This window comes from Salvia splendens, chromosome 9, assembly GCF_004379255.2.
Source record: "Salvia splendens isolate huo1 chromosome 9, SspV2, whole genome shotgun sequence".
In the NCBI taxonomy this organism is placed as follows: domain Eukaryota; kingdom Viridiplantae; phylum Streptophyta; class Magnoliopsida; order Lamiales; family Lamiaceae; genus Salvia; species Salvia splendens.
Window position 1 is genome coordinate 16,524,062 of NC_056040.1, and position 22,399 is coordinate 16,546,460.

The 22,399-nt window shown below is 36.3% G+C and overlaps 5 protein-coding genes across 6 annotated transcripts; 2 read left to right on the forward strand and 3 right to left on the reverse strand.

The window, feature by feature from the left end:
* The first annotated feature begins 1,073 nt into the window (after positions 1–1,073).
* LOC121746610 (probable aquaporin PIP2-8) lies at positions 1,074–2,452 on the forward strand. Its single transcript, XM_042140509.1, has 4 exons — positions 1,074–1,435; positions 1,526–1,821; positions 1,906–2,046; positions 2,131–2,452. The coding sequence occupies exons 1-4, from the start codon at positions 1,147–1,149 to the stop codon at positions 2,248–2,250; spliced, it is 846 nt and encodes a 281-aa protein (XP_041996443.1). The 5' UTR covers positions 1,074–1,146; the 3' UTR covers positions 2,251–2,452.
* Positions 2,453–4,351: 1,899 nt separating this feature from the next.
* LOC121746608 (pre-mRNA-splicing factor SYF2-like) lies at positions 4,352–7,179 on the reverse strand. 2 transcript variants are annotated; one of them, XM_042140507.1, is made up of 6 exons: positions 7,069–7,179; positions 6,718–6,886; positions 5,725–5,915; positions 5,330–5,570; positions 4,791–4,927; positions 4,352–4,700 (listed from the first exon to the last, which is right to left on the reverse strand). In XM_042140507.1, the coding sequence occupies exons 1-6, from the start codon at positions 7,162–7,164 to the stop codon at positions 4,473–4,475; spliced, it is 1,062 nt and encodes a 353-aa protein (XP_041996441.1). In that variant the 5' UTR covers positions 7,165–7,179; the 3' UTR covers positions 4,352–4,472. The 2 variants fall into 2 exon arrangements, with proteins under 2 accessions (XP_041996441.1, XP_041996442.1); XM_042140508.1 differs by lacking the exon at positions 7,069–7,179 and adding an exon at positions 7,038–7,056.
* A 949-nt stretch (positions 7,180–8,128) lies between these two features.
* On the forward strand, positions 8,129–10,473 carry LOC121746612 (trafficking protein particle complex subunit 2-like protein). Its single transcript, XM_042140511.1, has 5 exons — positions 8,129–8,258; positions 8,467–8,563; positions 9,519–9,597; positions 9,700–9,781; positions 10,212–10,473. The coding sequence occupies exons 1-5, from the start codon at positions 8,214–8,216 to the stop codon at positions 10,350–10,352; spliced, it is 444 nt and encodes a 147-aa protein (XP_041996445.1). The 5' UTR covers positions 8,129–8,213; the 3' UTR covers positions 10,353–10,473.
* Positions 10,474–10,848: 375 nt separating this feature from the next.
* LOC121746607 (probable 26S proteasome non-ATPase regulatory subunit 3) lies at positions 10,849–14,822 on the reverse strand. Its single transcript, XM_042140506.1, has 9 exons — positions 14,638–14,822; positions 14,433–14,526; positions 14,013–14,203; positions 13,578–13,715; positions 13,341–13,477; positions 13,096–13,150; positions 12,911–13,021; positions 12,137–12,376; positions 10,849–11,536 (listed from the first exon to the last, which is right to left on the reverse strand). The coding sequence occupies exons 2-9, from the start codon at positions 14,512–14,514 to the stop codon at positions 11,024–11,026; spliced, it is 1,467 nt and encodes a 488-aa protein (XP_041996440.1). The 5' UTR covers positions 14,515–14,526; positions 14,638–14,822; the 3' UTR covers positions 10,849–11,023.
* A 543-nt stretch (positions 14,823–15,365) lies between these two features.
* LOC121746605 (RNA-binding protein 39-like) lies at positions 15,366–21,857 on the reverse strand. The gene is made up of 14 exons (XM_042140504.1): positions 21,812–21,857; positions 20,908–21,565; positions 19,568–19,649; positions 19,428–19,484; positions 19,137–19,192; positions 18,271–18,496; positions 17,692–17,778; positions 17,485–17,559; positions 17,199–17,282; positions 16,988–17,052; positions 16,742–16,907; positions 16,553–16,641; positions 15,834–15,948; positions 15,366–15,738 (listed from the first exon to the last, which is right to left on the reverse strand). Exons 2-14 carry the CDS (start codon positions 21,516–21,518, stop codon positions 15,691–15,693), a joined length of 1,761 nt encoding a protein of 586 aa, XP_041996438.1. The 5' UTR covers positions 21,519–21,565; positions 21,812–21,857; the 3' UTR covers positions 15,366–15,690.
* Positions 21,858–22,399: the final 542 nt, after the last annotated feature.

The window sequence follows — 22,399 nt, forward strand, 5'->3', positions numbered from 1 at the left end:
TACATGAATTTAAGAATCAATCGAAGTATGGTGTTGCATTTTTAAAAAGTATTCGTGTGTCAATTAAAGCTAGATTTTGGTTACGAGTGTATAATTGGGAAAAAATAAAAAAGATTAGGCCTAATTGCTACGTTAGAACATAAATGTAAGAAAGCAGAAATATTAGTAGAATATTAAATTATATTTACCATTTTAAAATTAATCGAATTTGCTTTTATTTCACCATAACTAATAAATCCATTTACTAGAATATCACAAAGTGCATGTGATTACATGGGTAGTTGATGACAAAAATAGAAAATAATGATATAGTAGTAGGAGTACTAATTAATTTGAGTTTTTAGAATAAAAAAGTCCCTGAAAGCGATGTTAGTTAACATGATTTATTTTTGTATGGATGGATAATGATAAGATTAAGTCATTATAGCAATTCAAATTAGGAAAATTTGATCAAATTCTCATAAGTTTTAGTATTATTCTTGAAAACATAATAGTATTAAAATTTCAATTTTGATCAATTATCTCATATATGTGTATAATGTTATATAGTAATAACCTAATCAAATTCATTCTTACATACCCATATGCTATGGAATAATAAACAAAGTTTTAAACTACGTAATTTGTAATTTTGGTAGAACTAATCAGAATTTGAATAAATTTCATAATTTTGATGACTATTATTCCTAAGATTAATATTTTTCCATTCGTCTATAGATAAATATATTTGGTGTGAAGATTTAAAAATGTAAAATGAGTGGAAAATGGAGTATTAGTTAAATAGTAATAGTGATTCTATTTTATACTAATAAAATCTAAGTAAAACATGAAATATAGGTATTTATTAAAATTATTAAAAAAGAAATAAGAAATTTAATGGCAATTCCAAATGATAATACGAGATAGTTCAGGAAAGAGGGACTTATATTTTTTTGTATTAGTAGGAGTAATTAATAGAGCTACTAATATTAATAGGAGTATTATAGAAAGCCATAACATGAGGTCCCAAAATGGTATACCTAAAATACCCTTACCTTATCCGTTAATGATAAAGTCTCTTCCTCTCCCACCCTTAAATGGCATCACCACCACACTCAGCTCAGCCGCACAAACAAAAAACAAACTAGAGTGAGAGAGAGCTGAGATATGACGAAAGAAGTTAGCGAAGAAGCCGCTTCCCACGGCAAGGACTACGTGGACCCCCCTCCGGCCGCCTTCATCGGCGCAGAAGAGCTCAAGCTCTGGTCCTTCTACAGAGCTCTCATCGCCGAGTTCATCGCCACCCTCCTCTTCCTCTACGTCACCGTCGCCACCGTCATCGGCCACAAGAAGACCAACGCCATCGACCAATGCGACGGCGTCGGCCTCCTCGGCATCGCCTGGGCCTTCGGCGGCATGATCTTCATCCTCGTTTACTGCACCGCCGGAATCTCAGGTAAAATTTAACATTTAAACTAAACTCGCCAAAAAACCCCCTAATTTTTCAGCCAATTTTGTTTTTCCTCACCTTTTGTGCTGGTTTCAGGTGGTCACATTAACCCTGCGGTGACGTTCGGGCTGTTCCTGGCGAGGAAGGTGTCGCTAATAAGGGCTGTTTCGTACATCGTGTCGCAGTGCTTGGGCGCAATCTGCGGCGTGGGGCTGGTGAAGGCGTTCATGAAGGGGCCGTACAACCGCCTCGGCGGCGGCGCCAACACCGTCGCGGACGGGTACAACACCGGCACAGCGCTCGGAGCTGAGATCATTGGCACCTTCGTGCTCGTTTACACCGTCTTCTCCGCCACTGACCCCAAGAGAAACGCGCGTGACTCTCACATCCCGGTACGTCACTCATTTTCTCAGTGAGGAATTTTATTTTTGTGCCGTAAAATTTCGAATTAATTTAGGGCTTCTTCTACTTTCTAGGTTTTGGCTCCGCTTCCAATCGGATTTGCTGTGTTCATGGTGCATTTGGCGACCATCCCCATCACCGGAACTGGAATCAACCCGGCGAGGAGCTTCGGCGCCGCCGTGATCTACGGCCACAAGAAGTCGTGGGATGACCACGTAAGTAGTTTATTATTTGTAGTGTAAATGCAATAGACTTCTTTAGGGATTTTAGCTAATTTATGAAGTTGTGAAATTTTGCAGTGGATTTTCTGGGTGGGACCGTTTGTCGGAGCGCTGGCGGCGGCGATCTACCACCAGTTTGTGTTGAGGGCCGGCGCGGTGAAGGCGTTGGGGTCGTTCAGGAGCAATCCGACCAACTAAGAGAGAGAGAAGAGAAAGGAATTCTTGTTTGATTTGAGATGTTTGTTGTTAGTGTTATTTGTTCTTCTACTGTGAATTCTGTTAATTTGCTATAATTTGTGTGTAATGAAGAGAGGAGATTGTTAATTATGAAACTTTTCTTTTCTTTTCTTTTCTTTGTAATTTTCAATCTTTAGCATTAGTTATAGAGTTCTTTCTCAAATCTTTGATTATTGTTTTAGAGCTTGTCGGAGTACTTATTTTGAACGCAACTGAAACTTAATGCTTTTGTGTTTCTTTGATTTCCAGTAAATTCTTTCTATAAAGATCTATCTCTAGACTTTGATTATTAATGTGGTAAACTCCACTACATTCTTTAGATTCCCTTCATCACAATTCAGTGATTGAAGGAGAGTAAAAAGTAGAATAGTTGAATAAACCATTTACCTAACCCTAGCGATAGTATTTATTCTCAATTATAGTATATCGATAGGGAGGTAGTACTAGTTAGGCGAGGTTGCATGCTTATCATGTCAACGAGTAATTTTATGGACTTACAACTAAGCTTATTAAATTTGTACTACAAGAAAACATTTTTTTAATTAATTAAAACATGGTACAGATAATCATCTTGAAATGTCTTTGTTACCTCCCATCAACGAATATGATGCATAAACGTTTTAATATTCATTTTCGTTTGTATAGCGGATTCGAAAAGATTCATGGATGTTGGAGTAATCGACCCGGAATTCGCACTACTAAATTCATTGATTCATTTACTTTGCTTTCTTTATCACTTTAAAAACATGACTAATTTTTCTCCAAATAGATGTTCCCAAAATTCCACTCTCAATTGAAACAAATGAAGGAATCCAATTATCCACCTTTCATAGGCCCTCAACCCATAAATCACTCTAGAACTTTTTCTTTGTGGACGAGTGCCATAATCTTTATCCACTTTTGACTACGAACCCCAATACACGACCAAATGATATATAGTCGAAAAACTGTATCCAACAGGAGTATATATAGAGTTATTTTATATACCAGACTAGTTTTAAACGCTAAATATCAAATACATCATTATAAAATAATGAAGAGCTCATTACAACTATATTTGTATAGGGAATTCAAATGTGTAAAAACAATGACATCATCTAGCATAATTTAAAAATCATAAGTTCATTATAAGTTTATTAAAGTTTAAGACTGATTTGACATTAATTAGAGTACTATATACATATACACTATTAAAGTACTAGTACTAGTACTACTAACTATGAGAAATATTCATTTTGAGCCACCATTTTACCCAAAGGCAACGGCCACATGTCGTAAAATCAAGAGACTATATAACATATTTACATGTGTATGATACCATTATGCAGATGGTATGAAAAGTGTTTTTTATTCAGCGAGGTAAGGAGACCGTTTCATTGATACCATACACTAGGGGGTGCTCGGTTTATAAGATTGTATACCGGATTAAATTAGTAGTGTGTTTGGTTCATGAGATTTAATTCCTCAACTCATTCCTAGATAGATAATCATTAGATAATTAGTCATGACTAACCCCCTATGACTAAAATAATCTCATAACTCAATCTTAATTTATATATTAGTATTATTTTATCTAGGAAACCGAACACCACTTAGTATTAATATTTCTCAGTACAATGAGAGGGATAGAAAGCAATACATTGGAATTGCTAGCTTATGATGTGATTTGAATAAGAGAGGTTGCTTGCTCACATGAAGAGCCATTGAATGAATTAATATGGGTATTTTTGTTATGAGGATGTGGTTTTCTTGCAAAAGTGGGGAATTACAATTCCAAGTATATATCTCGTGATGCGAATATTTACCCACAAATTTTAAGCACACGATCACGAGAAAGTATATCTGCATTTGGACCACATTTGATTTTCACGTTGCCAGTGCAACACATATAGGTAACAAAGGATGTTGTGTCATGTGTGGTTGCAGTCTGCTATTTCTTCATAGCAGGAAAAGGGAGAGACATAAGCAGACACATAAGTCTGCTCCTCTCTCTCTGTCTTAAGGTGTTTAGTAGTAGTAAAAATGCAGGCAACAGTAGAAAACACAAATGGCACACGTACAGTAGCTTTAAACAAGTTTCATCATACAAATTTTACATCTTTCTCAAAGTAAGGTCAAGTACAGAAATAGAAATAGAAATGAAGTAGCACACCATGTAAAATGAGAGGTAATCAACCAGTACATTAGTCAGGCAAAGCAGTACCTCTCTCGAGGTTGTTCTTGATCTCCAAAGTGTACTTCCCGAAGGCTCGCTCAATCTTTTTATTGAAATGCTCATTACGATCATTGATCGAGTCGACATCCTTTTCTTCGCGATACTTTCGCCTCCTACTGAAGGACCTTGATTTGTCCTCCCTGCTCGTGAGTTCTTTGACCATTTTATCAATCTTCTCATCCGAGATCTGTGGCGTCTGTCCAATAAAATTACCGTGAACACCGACTTCCAGAAAAAGAGATCCCCAAATGTAATAGGTTTGTCTAGAAATTACAGTGATGCTTACCTTTCCATATTGGAGACTTGAAGCCCCTCGATAGAATTCTGGATCCTCTTCTTTCAGTCGGTTGTAGGCATCAAGGTCTACTTCAATTTTTTTGGTCCTCTTCTTATGAGCATCATACAGAGTTTTTTGATTGAATACTGTACACACAAGAAAAGTTATTTTTAGAGGTACAGAAAAATGAAAAACATGAAAGACGCATCATTCATAATATGATTTCCCTAAATTAAACTGTGTTACTATCCATGCTTTTTCGTGTCTGAAGAAACTCAAGCAACAAGGATCAAATAACTAAAGGTCAGGTCAAGTTGCTACACATCCAAAGGCTAAGCTTGATCATTGAATGTTATCATTCACCCAGCATAAATACGTAGTACATCCTGTATGTGAAGTATCTCTCACAGTTCACATATGGCATGATGTAACAAACATACAATAATCATTCTGTGCATGCCAGTAAAGCAACACACAAATTTAAGAATTATGTGCCATAATAAAAAAAAAACTGCAACAATAAACAACAGAAAAGATTGCTCACTTACCATCCCATCCAGCAGGGGCAGGTGCCTTCTCCCACTTTTTGTATTTTGACTCCGCCATCTCTTGTGTATCAAGCATATATGCTTTGCTCATATCCAGGCCATTGGCATCCAAAAGTTTTCCAATTTTCTTTTTCCTCTCCTCAAGCCATTTCTGCTTGGAAATTCCTCTAGCTTCTGTTGGAGCTTCCATTTTTTTCTTCTCTGTCACCATAGCAATCTGATTGGCTTTTCTTGCCTCATTCTGCGTGAAAAAAATACTAAACTGTTAATACAGATAAACAAAACCAGAACCAAGAAGACACGAAAAAACAAAGAACAATGTCTACCATGTGTATGTTGATTGATACTATGAAGGGAGAAAATGTCCATCCACATTATGCTTTCAAGGCACGTACCATTTTCATTCTCAGTTCAAATAACTTCTTCTTCCTTCCTGTAAGATTAGCAAAATCAACAGCAGCGTACTCATCATTCACGCCAGCCTCCCCATCAGAATGTTCCTGGGGGCCATCATTTCCAGCATCCTGTTCTTCTTGCTGATCTGGCCCGGCCACCACACCTGGCTTCTGATGATCAGCTTCCAGTCCTAGGATATTAAACACGAAAATATTGTTGAATCTGTAACATTCCAAACAATGAAACAATTGATTATGTAATCTGAAATCTGATTATGCAAATAATATATATCCCTGAACAACAGTCTAAGAATGAAGAACTTAAAAAACAAAGACTCCAAGGAAAAGTGATCCATTTCATCAACAAGTCTTGGCAAAATATTACTACTAAGGTATCAATCAAAGATCAATCAAAATGATCTAGCTTCAGCAAACCACAACAATTTTCATCAAACTACTCTTATTAATATGTTAAGTATTAAGGTATCAATCAAAGACCAATCAGTATCACTTTAGTCTATTGTCTTTTTGGCATCAGCAATAATCTCGAACTAGTAACTCAATATTCATTCATACTCCCTCCGTCCTATAAGAATATGCACTCTTTCCTTTAGTCCGTCCCACAAGAATATGCACTTTCTAATTTTGGAAACTCTTTTCTCCCTAATGAGGTAGGACTCTTTCTCCACTAACAATACTTTAATTATTTTTTCTTTTTACATTGCTCTTACTTTACCAATTGTACATTAAAACTCGTTCCCAATAAAAAATGCATATTCGTGTGGGACATAGAGAGTATTTGATAATTTAATCATAGTGGGTGGAATTGCTTCCGCGTAAGGCCGCAAGCTAACCTCGACAATAGAAGCAATTCTAAAGTCTAAACCTAGCTGACATAAGCAGCAGCGATTCTGGGTAACTTTCTATCTTATTTCAAATTTTCAATTAAGCAATAGAACACCTTAAGCTTCACGATTGAAAGAAAAAACCAACCTGAATCACTTGCATTCGTTTTCAGTTTCGCTTCAGCAATAACATTGAAGCAATAATCGCTACATTCGTGATACGGGTTCGACGCATTCCTGCAATCCGGATGAACTGCTCTCTCTGCAACCATAATTTTCCACACTGATCTATAAATCAGGTGATAGTGTAACAATATCTGCATAAATAATAGTATAGAAATTTATGCATTAGATTTAAACCTAACTAAACCCAAACATCAATTTACTAACCAGAACAGCTGAATTCAGAAAATAGAAAATAACCAACAAATAAAAACGGGAACCTATGGCAGAAGAAAAACAACTCACAACGAAATTCAGATTGAAAAACGAAAAGTACCTCTGAATTATGCAATCGAATGTAAGGCGCGAGGTTTAGTGCTGGTGGATGATGGAAATAATCAAATAATAATTGGGGAACTTTTACCAACGTCATTCGATTTGGGCCCTGAAACTTGGGCCATATATACACCGACTAATTTACGGCCCAAATATTACAATTCTACAGTCCACTAATGGAGTAATTCTCAAATTACTACTCAAATTATAAATTTATCACTGGTGAAAGTTTTGATTCCTTATAATATGGTAAGACCACCAATTAATACTCAAATATTGAATAATATAATGATGAGTTTGACATGACATGACATGTAGCCGCATTAAGAAAAGTTATACTACTACTACTACTATTTAAACACGCCAATTTGTATGATTTTTAGTAGTATATAAAATGATAGTTTGAGATAATGCAACTATTTAATCATTAATGTTTAACTTAAATAAAAATTGAAGATAGCAAAAGTAACCAACGAAAATTAGTTAAGATCTAATATATATTTAGCAGCAAAACAAATACTTATAATATATAGTGGATAAAAAGCACTTCACATGATCAACTTTCAAAGCCTCACTTCGTGATCATAGACTTCCTATTGACCTCCGCTGCGTGGGTTCTAGGTTTCCGCCCTTAGTGGAGTCGACCAACCCGACATTGAACCTCTCCTTAAAGCCGCATAGCTCTAGGCTTGCAATCGACACATAATGAAGTCGATCACCTCATGCTCGGCAGAAAAAAAGGCACCTATACCAGGTTTTCCTTGTACAAAATATTTTATATTCTTATACGACCTATATATCTATTGATTTAATTAAAAGGTCAGCCTATCAGCTTGTACTTACATAAAATTTCATGTATATATTACATCCAAATACTATATGAACAGTAGATTTATAGAAAGACAAGATTTTAACGTGCTAATATACTAATATGAAAAGGCTATATTATTAAGGTATAACATATATTAACACAAATTTGGTCATTTATGCATCATCTATTTCGGTGATTTGATTGTCAATTTTTTCATCACATATTATTGAAAAAGTATTTAAATGTGATGTGTACATAATTTGTAGTTGGCGAAAGTTATTGCTTCTTTTTTTCCCTCAATTAATTAACTCTGCAAAAAAGATCTGAGCTCAACCATGAATGAAGGCATGATCGTCTGCGTCGCCGTCGTCGGCCACCAGGTTCTCACCCCATTTTTCCCCTTTTGATTCTACATTCATTCAATCTGTCTTCTAAAATCCGAATTTGAGCTTGATTGATCAAAAAGGTTGAAGATCGAAATGAAATTGTGGCTGTGAAAATCCGTTCTACATACAGAGTTTTACCGAGGCAGATGATTGTTTTAGCTAACTAAAAAATGTGAAAATGGTAAAATCGTGTTGTGTGCAGAATAATCCGTTGTACATACAGAGTTTTACCAAGGGGGATGATTCGCTCAAGCTTCATCACATCGTGCATTGTTCTCTCGACGTCGTTGACGAAAGAGGTACATATGCTTGTTAGTTCGCTTTTGGTTTTCTACTCGGTCCATTGTTGATTAGTGTATTACTTAACATTAGAATCGAGGCATTTTCATTTTTTCGATATAAAGCAAATTATGATTCGCGTGGAATGCGTTTGAATCTTCATTGCGTGTTAGGATATTCAGAAGTCAATCAACAGAGATTCAGTTTGAAATTCAATGAAAGAGAAACTTAGCTAGATCGAGCACAATTGGTGGAAATGAGGGGAGATTTTTTAGGTGTTTTGAATGCTGTAACTTACTCAGATTTGTGTCAGTCTACAGGTGTGTGTAATGTGTGATTCAGTGTTTTTAATAGTGCTAGATACCATGATGCAGTTCATCACATGTATGGATGCGTAAAATTCCAGATTTATGTTGATATAAGTGTCTATGAATCGCGTTGCTTGTAGTCCGATTGAACTGCAGCATATATGGGGTTGGACAGATGTAGAGAGAGAGAGAGAGAGAGAGAGAGAGAGAGAGAGAGAGAGAGAGAGAGAGAGAGAGAGAGAGAGAGAGCATTATAACACTACTACAGATGCACAAAATTGTCGTATTTCAGAGCGTGCAAACAAAAGGTAGAGGTAATACAATTGAGGATTGTTAAGTTGGTGTGTGGCAGTGAATATGATCTATTAAGTACCACATCTAGAGTTAGTAACAAGTAGTTTCCGTCTAACAAAATTTACATTAGAATCATTTGAGTTGATGTAGAAATATATAGAGGAGTATTTTGATATAGTTATGATTCAAATTGTAAAGGGGACACTTGGTAGTATCGTGTGAAAGAAAAGTGTAAAGAAACAGGTCTAATTTTCTCATATGCCCTATCTGTTGTAGCTTATGATCTTACTGTATATGCTTTATTGGAATTGTGTCACTTATCTGTTCATTTAACAATGGCATGTTCCTAACGATTAGCATATTTTTTCAACAGCGAACAACCCGAAAAGGTCTGGCCTTGTAACAAACGAGACATTTCTTGGTTTGCTAAATCCAACCGAAAACTACAAAGTGTAAGCACAAAATATTCTTATTTTTGGTGAAAACAGAGTATGGATTTGCTTATTTGTCCATAGGTAAGTGCTCACCTGTGCTCATGATCTAATGCTTCTCAGGTATGGTTATTTGACCAATACCAAGGTGAAGTTCATATTGGTAACAACTGATCTTGAAGTTCGAGATGTAGATGCTAGAGTTGTAAGTGTCACAATTTTGACAAATATCTGCAACTGCTTTCTTGCTAATCCTATTTTACTTACCATGAGAATTTCGCTTTTTTGTCTTAATGGAAACATACTTATTCCATCTATATTCAATCATGAATCTTATATCTGTTATTGTAGTCACTTCATGTAAAACTTGACCACCAAAAACCGTAAGAAGCGACTTCTGTCATTGTTAGGGCCTTCATGCATTTGAATCTCTCCTCCTCAATCTAGTGCTCATTTAGATATATTACTCTCAGAATTTGGCTCAACAGCATAAAATCAGTTCCAACTAATCAGAATTTGATCATTATTAGTCCTTTATTTTTACTATACTGCATGTTGTTAATCAGATTACTAACTTTTCTATTCTGATTGTTTGTTCTACCAATGCTTTTTCATTGTCATCTGAATTTCCACAGTTCTTCGGGAGGTTCCACACTGCCTACATCGATGCAGTTTCAAACCCGTTTCACATCCCGGGGAAGAAAATAACATCCAGAAAGTTTGCTGAAAGAGTTAGCACAATGGTCAAGTCCTTTGGGTTAAGTTCAGGTGGCTGAATGATTTAAAGCCCCTCTTCTGTTGACAAATTCACCTTGTAACTACTAATACATGTTGATTTTCCGCATCGTTGAACGTGACAACATAATCAGAAGCTGCGAGTTCAGACTTGAATCTTTATTTATTTCTTTCAGTTTTGATGTAGCGAAAGGTCCCTATTTCGAGTTTAATAGAAGCACAATAACTTACTATATGAGAACATTTCATCATGATTGATGCAGCAAGAAGGGGAGACGAATCAAGATGCAGATCTGAATTGAAGACAGACATCACGAATAGTGATCCTCTCAACACATGATATGTCTAGCCAATCACAATTGCATAAATTACAGATAGCAGGCGTTCATATATTCCTTCCCCTCTCGGATGTTATAAATTTCTCTCATAAATAAATTATAATGTTTCTTCCAAATTAAAACTGTAGAGCCAAGACATTCATTGCGAACATATGCTAGAAAAAGGGGGAATTTTTCCAGTTCCCACCGACCGGATCAGTTAAAAATAGGTAAAATAAATAGATTAAAACGCTTAGATTCTGAAACAGAAAATTCATACAACAGAATGCAAAAAAGCTATAATGAGAGAATAGTAGTAGCACATGCAGTCTATGGAATTAGAAATGAAACTCTGTTGCTGAAAACTCAGAAAATTCTTGGATAAAAGGAAGGCCTCAGAATTCATCATCATCCTCCTCAGCTATATGTTTAGCAAGTTCTTGCTCTTGCTGCTGTCTCTCTCTCCTCTTTTCTGCACTTTCCTTTTCTTTATGGGAGTTGGGAGGGAAACGGAGGGCACGAACAGCTTCATTGTGCATATTCAGGCAGAAGGCGATCCTCGAGTTGAACGCTATTTGAGGCTCATTTGTGGAGTAAATGTCCCCAGTCTCCTTTGATACCATCCATCCATTAGCACGATCCAAAGTGGCATCGATTGCACCATCTCTGATTGCTTTGGAAACAATGCTCTCAGCATCAGCAACAGGATTTGGAGAATCCAGTCTTAGCTTCTTAGCTACATCAACAAGTGAGATTCTAGAGTACGAGATGCTGATGTTCCGCAAGCCGGTCCGGATAACATTGTGCCGTAGCCTAACTATCAAATTGCTTGTTCCGTCAGAGCTGAAGGTGCTGGCAAACTTCTCAGCCACGGATTTGAAGAGCTCCAAATCTCCAATACGAACAGCCTGAGCCCACAACAGAATATGTGAATGCCAAATAACTATGGGATAGAACATTACCTGTTAGAGAAGCCAAAAAAGGCTCCCATGTATTTAATACTCCCTCCGTCCCAAACATTTGAAACGGCAAGAGTTTTAATGCACAATTGGTAAAGTAATAGAGAGATAGAAAGTAAAGGTGATTGAAGTATTGTTGGTGAAGAATGGGGCCCACCTCATTTAGTGAGAAAATTTCCTAAAGTTGAATTGGCTAATTTTAAGGGATGGACAAAATTGGCAAAAGAGATCTATTTTTATGGGACAGAGAGAGTATTGGATGATGAAGTTCGAATATAGATGTATATACATGGGTGCAAGTGGCCCAGATAAGTCATTATATTTTCAGTCCAAACAGCCCCAAAGATTGTACACCAAGTTTATGCAGAATAAAGTTGAATAATGATTTTGTTAATTAGCTTTTTTTTCTCAGCTATCCCACAAATTTCACTCTCTCTTCATTTATAGGTTGATTGACAAGGACAAAAAAAAAGACTCTAGATAGAACAAAACCTGGACTTAAACATGAAGGTGATTCTTATGGTCAGAATTTACGAGTCTAGTACTCACATTTGTAAGCTCAAAGTATGGCCGCAGTGCCTTCTCCATTCCCTTCTGCATGAAAACAGTTCTTTCTGGAATCTCTCCAAGCAGCAAGCGGACAATCACAGCCCATTTGTTGCACTGAACTCGGAAACCAAGGGCAGAAATGGGTGCTTTCCTGGCAGCTTGGAGCAGGGACTCTTTAGCGTCAGTATATTCTAGTTGAATTGTCCTGATCTTTCCAAGGTAAAACAGATACCGAGAAAACTGCAGAAGATTCATAGATGAGAACAATTAGAATGTAGAGGCATAAACTCCAACAACCTAAGTTATAGCTAGCGATAGCCAAAGAACAATTACCATCCACACCTCCCTAGACAAGTATGACAACAAAATAAACCGAAATAAAAACCTAAGTAACTAATAATAGTATGAGTAGTAGTAACATAGAAAATTTGTCGATGCATACATAAAGAAAAGCTGATGGCTGAGAGAAGCAAAATTCAGTTATACTTTTTGTTATTTTCAACAATCAGTGTCTAAAAACAAATCCTTAACAAAATAATGGCCCCCTCTTGATATTATAATGAGTGGGAACTGAGTACAGTACAGTACAGTACAGTAAGTTATTCAGGCCCTTTACCAACCCTACAAAGATTGAGAATACATGGGAATTCATATGCCCATTGCTTTAAATTACATTTCACATTTTTGTCCAATTCCAAATTTCCAATATCAGTTTGACACAGGGGCAGGAAATCTGCCTCAAACTGACCAACACAAAACAATGAATTGATTTACCTGCTGATTCGAGTGAGCTTCAAAACGAGGAGCCTTTGATCTCAGTTTCTCTGCCATATCGTATAAGTTGTAATGGAGGTAATTCCTCAGTAACAGGTTCAGAAGTGTTTCCTGTATTATCCCAGTATGTCATCAGTCACAAAAACCAATAACAAGACTATAACTAAAGAGCGATGACAACCAACCTGACCCAACTCGTCATGGCGCATAGTCGAAGTTCGGTGTAGAGCGAGAAGATTACTGTTAAGAAATGCTATTCCATTAGATGTGGCACAAGTTTACAACAAAAGAGACCATGATAAAGTTCAAATATTTGGATTTATCATCTCTTTTGACATAAGTTGATCAAGAAACTTCTGACATCCATCAAAGAGCAGCTGAGGCATTAACAGTGCTAAGAGCCTTACAAACACCAGACAAATATACATACCCCCGTATTTCAGCAAGAGCCCCAGTAAGTTCATAGCTTAGAGAGTAGTAAAAGTAGAGCCTGGAAGCTAGGACATCAACAGTTCTTCTATTGAGATTCTTTAGACGAGCTATGCCAGCTGAAGAGCAAGCCTTAGCCTGTAGACAAACAAGAACCACCCATATATTCCAAATTTTCAGACATCTCACATCATGAACGTGACAAGCTTCTGGTGCTAACATAATCATACACCCATACCTCATCATATCTCTTCTGATCAATCAGAAATATCAGAACAAGCAAATAGCTATAGATCTCAAGCTCGGGTAAGGAGTGCTTTGCAGGAGTTTGGGTACCAGATGTTGCTGTATCAATTACCATATCATGCTCGTCCTCCTATATACATAACAAATCTAGTAAAATGATGCTACCAATACATGCAGCCCCTTAACTTAAAGAAACGATTCCATTAGTAAACTTTATGGATAGGACAAAGAATAGAGTTAGAGGAAAAATTGAAACCATCACATATACCAACTAAGTGAATGTAAAAATGTAAGAAAATTTTGGTAACTGATTAAACACATGGTCTGTATAAAATACACCCAATCACCTATCATCACCTTACAATCCGAACAATATACTCTCTATATTGTTAAATTCAACAATTCAGTCGAATATAGACATGCTTACCTTAGGAACATAAGAAGACAAGCGAGTATGCACTTCTGATCCTGGCAAAAGCACAAAATTAAGAAATGCAGAAACCACAGAAGCTGTAAGATTCTTCCTCAGCTGGATCGTCCATCGAATAGCTCTGACAATCCTACGAACTTCTCTTGCATAAGCCCCCACCTCGATTAATGCAGCTATGTCCTTCAGTTCTAATACAAGAAACCAAAAATGCAAAATAAAACCCAATGAAGTGCATTGATTATAAAATTGATCTACATATTAATTTCCAAATAAGTATCAATTCCACAATATTTTCAAATGTAACAAAAGACTACAGAAAAACACTTCAAACCATATCCCCAAAGTCAATTACGATTAGCCAACGCCTTACAGTAAATCTAAAGTAAAATTTCACACGCATAAATAGTAAATACTGACGCTGAAGAACCGAAGGAGAAGTCGATGAGACAGGATTCGATGGAGTGGGCTGCTGCTCTTTCATCTCAACGTCTTGCGTCATTTTCGTCGAAATCTGATACACAAACGCCACTAAAATCGTCAGGCAAAATACATAAACAACAGCTGAAAATCTCCAATTTCATTCTCTTCCTTTTAGTTACGAAACCTGATTCACTGTCCTTACCTAGAATCGAGTCAGTCGGAACTGAACTGGAAATGCCAAAAAAACGTGGAAGAATCGAATTCGAACCTCAGATTCGATGATACTGAGCCAGAATGAAATATGAAGGAAAAACCCTAGAATTGAAGGACTTGTTTGCAAGGCTATTTCTTTCTACTAAGCAGAGTAAAATGTTTCTTTTTCAGCACTCCATCCATTATGTTTTATTATTGCTAAGCATATTTACTTCCGAAATTTCTGAATAAATTTATGAATTTTGATTTATTTTGTAAATTATGACAAAAAATCTTTTTTTAAAAAAAAATTTAAGCTTATCAAATTTGACCCTCTACATTAAGTTTCAATCTATAGCCGTATTGTACTTAAAATTGGTATAAAATATTATAAACTTTAACCAAATTTTAGTACTATTTCTTATACAAATTTTAATATTGATCTAAAATATCATAAACTTTACATTTTAATTGCTATTTCCTAAATCGAACAAAATAAGATATTTTTGGCAAACACTTTATTCTACATGAACAACTATGAAACATTTATGGTACTCCCTCCATCCGCCATTAGAAGTCCCAATCACTTTTGCGCATTCGTTTTGCAAAAATTATAATATTGGGCTTTTGCACACTCGTTTTGCAAAAATTATAATATTAGGGGATAGTATGGAGAAATAGATTTTAGATGTTATTTACAATATTGCAAAAGTAGTTGGATCTGAGTTGAATAATAAGTTACAAGAAATATTGGTTTTTTAAATCATAAACTTACAAGTATTGTAATTATACAAAAATATTAATAAGTCAACTTGATAATCCCAAATTTAAAATGACGGTAGTAACTAATTTTGTCACACACAACAACATTAAATAAAATAGATCCAAATAACTAGCAAATTTGAGAAGAGAGGTCAAAATCTTTCAACCTAGAATGAAAAGAATGCAAGCTCCAAAATTACATTTAATTTATGCAGCCTCTCTATGGTTAAAAAGAAACAAAATCGCCAAAAGGAATAAGGATGAGTTGTTTAGCAATCCACCGCCACCAACACTCTAGTCTCTAGCTGCTGCTGCTATCAGGAAATTTAGCTTCATAGTCACTGTGAACCTGCATCGAAACGGTGATAGTTATTTTTAAATAAAGCTGTGAATTTTATTGAATACCCGATCTTAGCTATAACCAAAGAGGGGGGAAGTTGTTACCATGTAGGCCGCCGTGATCATCTTTCCAGCAAACCACCTACCATGAAGTGCGTTTTGGGCAGCCATGGCCGCTTGAGCATTTTCAAACCGCAGGTACACAAACCCAGCTGAATTCCTGATTTGAAAGAAACATGCATACGAATATTGACATGCCAGAACCAAGAACTCTAAACAGTACTAAGTAATTCACATGCTTAAGGATAAATCTGCTAAGAAAGAGAACACTTGATTTCCAGACCAGCTAGTACAAGCAAAAGTTCATTTGCTTAGAGAGAGCACTTGGTTGACCAGCTTGTACAAGCAAAAGTTCATTTCCAATGATAGAAAGCATGCTTAGGGTGAGTCCATTTTTCTTTTTGATTTCTTTATTGGTAAAAGGTCGACAAGAAAAACATACTATTGCGGTTCAGCAACGACAAATAAACCTCAAAAAAGTTGGTGGTTAGTGGGACATATATACCACATATTAGCCAAACAGACAACGAAAAGGATAATTGCTTGTTATATATGAATGAGAACTAAATGAGTTTGATAGGCTACAGACGGGTGAAAAGGTGTCACAAATGAGGATAGTTGCAACAGAGTCAATAGCCATTCAAACAATTCACAAAACCAAACCAATTGCAAAGAGCACCATAGTTTTAATCCATTTTACTTAAAGGAAACAGTTTTAATTACAATTTCTAAAGAAAAATTGGGAGGTATGATGGGCCACTTACTTTTCAATGTAGATGTGCTTTAATCTGCCAAATTTTGAACATTCCTCCTGGACATCTTCCTTTATATCAAGATCAAAATCTGGCTCAGTCTGCAGTAAAATAAGTTTTGAATATTATCCAGAAATGTTAAAAATATAAATAACTCCAAAAAAGCATTAGGCTGCAAATATCATTCTTCCCAATTCATACCTCTGAATTAGGATCGAACATGTTCTTCAGCAATAAACATTCACTGGGAGCACCAATTGTATCTACAGGTGGAACCGTAAGAGCGGGCATAGAAAAAGCTGTTAGACCAGGAAGCATCTGACCAGAGGCCTGTCCAAAAGCTGATGCTACTGATGAGCCAGTGATACTGCAGTACATGAAAATTGTGTATAAGAGTACGTATTAACATAAATCCTAGACAACAGTATAAAACCAAAAGATATTAACCTTGAAGCAGTTCCAGTTCGATCCAATTTCTGCATAAGAAGCGCACGAGACTGTGCATTCAGGGACTGCATATCAGGTGAGACCAAAGATCAGCATTTTGTGTGCAATACTAAATCACAAACTAGATGCTTAGAGAATTCGAGTCAACTAAAAACTAGGAAAAAACATAGCATGATTTAAAAGGATGAGAGAAATGTGTAGCATGACTAACCAAGCCATTGCCCTCATCATCATCCAGATCAGCAAGATTTACTCCAGCCTCTTGCATTCCGGCTTGATCAGTAATAGCAGAAACCTACAGAGTGAGAAAATTAACAAAGAAAACTACAAGAGCTATATCAAGGAGTTGTCATCAAGAAAATTCCTAGAGGTGTGACAATATGCTCCATAGCAAAACATAAACTAGTAACACACCTTTATGCATCTTCCTCTACAGTGAAAAAAAACAATTGGTAATAAAATTGATGAGGAAGGGGAAATAAAGGAAGACTCAATACCTTGATTAATCGACCTGCAATCTCCAGTTGCCCATTCAGATTTTGAGCAGCCTTTGCATCTTCTAGGCGCGCAAACTGCCAGGAACAACGTCAGACATACAATTAAGACCGAAGAGCCATAAAAGTACCCTTAACACAAGGGTGGATAATGCCATGAGTATTCTCTACTTTCATCTGAAAGTCATACCATAGCAAACTTAAACTCACCTGTATAAAAGCATAGCCTTTGCAATTCCCAGTCCCTGGATCACTGGGCATCTGTACAAGCTCCACAGCACCAAAAGGCTCAAATACCTAAGCAAGATCCCATATCAGAATCTATTTTGACTAACACACAACATGCCTACCATCCAATGTTATCAAATAGCGGATATGGCGGAGCCATGGCGCTATGGCATGGCGTTCGGTGGTGGAAACGCCATAGCACCATGTCGCTGCCATAGCACCGCCATATCCGACATTTGACAACACTGCGTGTGTACTGCATTTAGTAATAGGGCATTATGCAAGAAACATGGTGGTTAGAATGGTATATTATGCTTTATTAATTGTTTAAAGTGTTTTAGATGTTATATTTTTAATATTTTTTAATTTTTGAATTATATATAAATATATAAGTATTATTTTATTTATTTAATTTTTGACCACCATATCCGCCATACTAATACGCCATATCCCTGTGGCGGTTTTTAGGCAAACCGCCATAAGCCACCATACGAGATTGATAACATTGCTACCATCTAACAAGGATGATACGATCTAATTACAAATATTGAGATCTCCCACCTGGCGAAGCTGTTCTTCTTTGATAGTAAGAGGTAGATTGCCAACATATAGCCTTCTAGCACCCCCTGAATATGGGCCAAGAAGTCCTCCGCTGGCAGCGGTAGTAGACTGAACAAGATTCTTCTCAGCTTCAGATGGTTTTACCATGACTGGCTGACCAAGAAGTGGCTGACCCGATAGAGCTATTGCCATAGGAACAGACATTGAATCATAAAACTCAATGTATCTGCCAACACAGAAGAAGTTGATCATCAGCAATCATGGAGGATAGTAATACCATACTAGTATAATATCAGTGAAAATCCTGCAAACAACGAGCATATATATTTCTGCTGATGGAGATTATATAATTCAGATTTCAAAGTTACAATGACGGGTTACTGCATCAACAAAATTCTCTCAACTCAAAGAAACTTTCTCCTGGATCTTAGTAGTGTAGCTCACATGAACTAGAAATCATTAACAGGATACAGTTATTACCAGGTTTTGCAAAGACGCAAAGTTCACTCTTACATCATAAACCAGGAAGTATCGTTTGTAGCAAAATTCGGAAACAACAAATCTAGAAGATAAGTCAGCCAGCAAATGATTTTATATTTCTAATAAAACCATTTTCTTTTCTACATACCATGAAAACAGCAAGTATTATTTGGTCAAACCAAAATTACTGTATAAATAACTTCATGTCATTGTTGACTTGTTGTTATAGGTTTCTAGTTTTGGACCCCATCCCCAACCAAATAAAACACGCACAAAAACTGAAAGAAAGTAAAGTAATCTTTCACTATGACCAAATATATGCTGACTTTTTAAGCAAATAACCAAGGGAAAAAATGAATTTATATCCAATATCCACAATTAATTACCCGACTCCTTTGGAGCGTCTGGTGTTGCGATCCATTATAAGCCGCACATCCCTGACCTAAAAGTGACAAACAATAGAAACTTTTACCAACCAAAAATCATAATCCTTCAGGTGGTTAAAAAATGCAATCATGATAGAACACAAGCTCATATTATGATGTGTGTTTAATTTTTATATTCCAAAAGGAAGGTTGTATGACACACTATATGTTTAGCAGAAGCAAGAAACCTACAGAAATAGAACATAATAACTAAAAAAAGAGTAAGACAACAAATAAGAATGTGAGGTCAACCTTGCCAGCTCTAGAGAAGAACTCATATATATCTCGCTCACCAGCCTTTAAGGTGATCTACAGAAATGGTAACAAAATGTGTCAGGGGCCTCAGATGCAATGAAAGAACTAGAAAAAACAATTATCGGCCGATCAAACACCTGATAAGCAAAAACTGTCCTCTGGTCTCGCTCGGGGTCAACTTCTGGCTCCACTTTCTCTTCCCTTTTGTCTTTGTATCTTCTGCAAAACGATAGAACATGTGAAAGCTATAATATTAGTGTGCCGCAATAACAATCAGGCAATGGTCTAGTTAACTAAGACATAAGAAGCAGCCTTGACCATCTGCATAGTAAAGTCCGAGAAAAACTCTTTGCTTCTTGAAAATAAATAGATGCGTGCGAAGTTTTCATATTCAAAAAAGAGATAGTTCCAACAAAGAAGCAAAAATATCTCCAGTATGCTTAAAGGAGCCAAACCCAAGATCACAACCCTGCAGGCAACTCCATAGGGTCAATATGTTGTCTAACTAGGTCAAAACAAGTAACATCTTGATATTGAAGTAATGAGACCAACCTGGGGGACAAAGTGGCAATTAAGAGAAATGTGAACACTGAAAAACTTCAGGATTGACTAACAACGCGGGCCCCTATATGGCAAACCTAATATTACATGTTGAACCAGCATATTAAAGAATAATTCTACTATCATGAAATGGCAAATTATACAGTGACACCAAAGAATCCAGCTTAGCTAACAGAACCACCATATCCAGGAGTTTAGACCTCAAATTTTGAGCAGATGGGCAAGTAAATCACATGGTAGACACATGATGATGCATGAACATCATCATTTATCAAAATACAGAAACTTTTACAGGACATTATGCAAAATTATGCAAGGCAATCACTCAATAACCATAAAGGATCTTAACTATTAGAGACAAGGGCATGCAAGTCTAGTAGAAAATGAATTTCGCAGTGACATGCCATGCACATCAAATTTGAATTTCTGTGGTATCTTACTTTGTATAGTCAAGCCAGCCATGCAAGTCTTAGGTTCAAAGAGCACCTTATTACTGGATAATATGGCCACTGTGAGACAGGTACATGAATGAGATTCTACTAACACAAACCTCATCTATATGACCACAGAAAGTGTGACGAATATTTGAGATCTATTGATCAATCCGAATTTGAGATCTGTGAAACTCCCTAAATATTCTATAACAAAAAAAGACGTGTTGCTAGCAGAATGGTTTTTACAATTTCTAGGGAGTCCCAAGTCCCACTATTTCTACCTTCAGTTTCTTAAGCGAATGGACCAATTGATGAGGACATCATATGCAAAGAATTGCTTAAGGAAATTTTTTGCTGATTAGATTCCTATTAATTCATCGTCTTAATGCAATTTGAACAATTCTCCTTGGCAAAATTAAACTGCAGACCCAGGTTATGGTCCACATTCATATGATATAATAGACGGAAAAATATGAAGTTACCTGTTATCACGGTCTTGATTTCTAAACACCCTCTCCCTTGGTTTAAATTCTGATTCAACATTCTCCACTTCTTTACTTTTCTCTCTTGTACGTTCTTCATGATGCCTTTCTGAGTGATTTCTGCTTCGTTTGGACCTCTCGTGTTCTTCGTCCTTGATTCTATCTCTGTCGTTATCACGTTCTCTTCTCTCTCTGTTACCATTCCTTTTCTTGTCACTATCCTTCTCTCTATCTCTATTCCTCTCCTCCTTGTCCCTTGTTCGATGCTCCCGTCTATCTCTCTCACCTCTCTCCCCTCTTTCACCTCTCTCACCTCTTTCACCTCTCTCACCTCTTTCACCTCTCTCGCCTCTCTCCCTATCTCTTGAAGATGAGCCATAGCGTGTTCCCCTATCTTTCTCATAATCATAAGACTCGTTTCTTGACCTAGACGGCTTCGACAGGTGATCCAAATCATCCCCATCTTCCTCGACACTTCTGAGCTTCGAGCTCCGACTCCTGTCCTTCTCTTCATAATCACCTTTTCCACCACCATTGGCCTTCCCCTCCAATTTCTTAGCTTCTGGATTCTCCACTGTATTTTCTAGGTATTCATATTCATCAAAATCCATCCTTAACAAGCTAAATTTTAGAAGCTTGAATAAAACTGCGCAAAAATCTGCAGCAATTAACAGAACACCAACAAAATTAGAAGAAAATCAATATCAATAATCAGTTTGTTGTGGTTACAAATTAACAAAACGCTCTATATCATTTCTTCGCGAAGGAGAGGAACACTAGAGATTTCGCAACCCTAAATTTACACATCTATATTGAACAAAAATCGAGATTTCAGTAGCGCAATCACGCAACGGGAAGGGGAACTAGGGTTTAACAATTAAAAATTGAATTCAATTGAACTTACCAAATCGCAGTGAATTTGAGAAGCGCTGCAGCCGATTTTTGTTTTTATAAACGTAATAAATTATTATTGAATTAAATTGAACATATGAACGGGATTTTAGAATTGATGTCATGATCGGGCCGGGCCTAGCTGTTCAACATTGGGCTTTTACATGGGCTTTAAATCACTATCAGTTTCTTTGTTTTATGGAGTAGTAGTATTTTGAGATTGTAGTGTAGAGGAAATTTTTTATTTAGATAAAAAAAATTAAGAATTAGTGATTAGACATTTTTTTTTATTTTTTTCTGGGCGACTTATAACAACATAGGAATTGATAAAATTTTAAAAATTATTTATTATGGCTAACGAATGAAAAATAAGGTGTTTTCCAATGGTTCAAGACATTATCAATTATCAATACCCATAATGATTAAACACATTTTAATGTTTTGCATAAAAAAAATTTAGAATACAGAATTGCTGTATTATTGGATGGTAAGTTTTATACTATAAAGTTTTACATGTAGTCAATATATTTATAAGATAATTAAAATAAGTAAATATGCTTAAGGATTTATTTGGGTTTGTGAAGGTTTTCAATGAGATAAA

Bases quoted from the DNA above. Each gene is read 5' to 3' on its own strand.
- LOC121746612 (XM_042140511.1), top strand. From the start codon at position 8,214: ATGAATGAAGGCATGATCGTCTGCGTCGCCGTCGTCGGCCACCAG. The intron at 8,564-9,518 runs GTACATATGCTT...TTTTTTCAACAG, and splicing joins CGACGTCGTTGACGAAAGAG to CGAACAACCCGAAAAGGTCT. The intron at 9,598-9,699 runs GTAAGCACAAAA...AATGCTTCTCAG, and splicing joins CCAACCGAAAACTACAAAGT to GTATGGTTATTTGACCAATA.
- LOC121746610 (XM_042140509.1), top strand. From the start codon at position 1,147: ATGACGAAAGAAGTTAGCGAAGAAGCCGCTTCCCACGGCAAGGACTAC. The intron at 1,436-1,525 runs GTAAAATTTAAC...TGCTGGTTTCAG, and splicing joins CTGCACCGCCGGAATCTCAG to GTGGTCACATTAACCCTGCG. The intron at 2,047-2,130 runs GTAAGTAGTTTA...GAAATTTTGCAG, and splicing joins AGAAGTCGTGGGATGACCAC to TGGATTTTCTGGGTGGGACC.
- LOC121746607 (XM_042140506.1), bottom strand. From the start codon at position 14,514: ATGACGCAAGACGTTGAGATGAAAGAGCAGCAGCCCACTCCATCGAAT. The intron at 14,204-14,432 runs GTCAGTATTTAC...TTCTTGTATTAG, and splicing joins TTCTCCTTCGGTTCTTCAGC to AACTGAAGGACATAGCTGCA. The intron at 13,478-13,577 runs GTATGGGTGTAT...GTTTGTCTACAG, and splicing joins ATCAGAAGAGATATGATGAG to GCTAAGGCTTGCTCTTCAGC.
- LOC121746608 (XM_042140507.1), bottom strand. From the start codon at position 7,164: ATGACGTTGGTAAAAGTTCCCCAATTATTATTTGATTATTTCCATCAT. The intron at 6,887-7,068 runs GTACTTTTCGTT...TTATTTATGCAG, and splicing joins TTCGATTGCATAATTCAGAG to ATATTGTTACACTATCACCT. The intron at 5,571-5,724 runs GTACGTGCCTTG...TTTTTCACGCAG, and splicing joins TTGAACTGAGAATGAAAATG to AATGAGGCAAGAAAAGCCAA.
- LOC121746605 (XM_042140504.1), bottom strand. From the start codon at position 21,518: ATGGATTTTGATGAATATGAATACCTAGAAAATACAGTGGAGAATCCA. The intron at 16,908-16,987 runs GTTAATATCTTT...CATGTACTGCAG, and splicing joins CGAACTGGAACTGCTTCAAG to TATCACTGGCTCATCAGTAG. The intron at 15,739-15,833 runs GTAACAACTTCC...GTTTCGATGCAG, and splicing joins TGATCACGGCGGCCTACATG to GTTCACAGTGACTATGAAGC.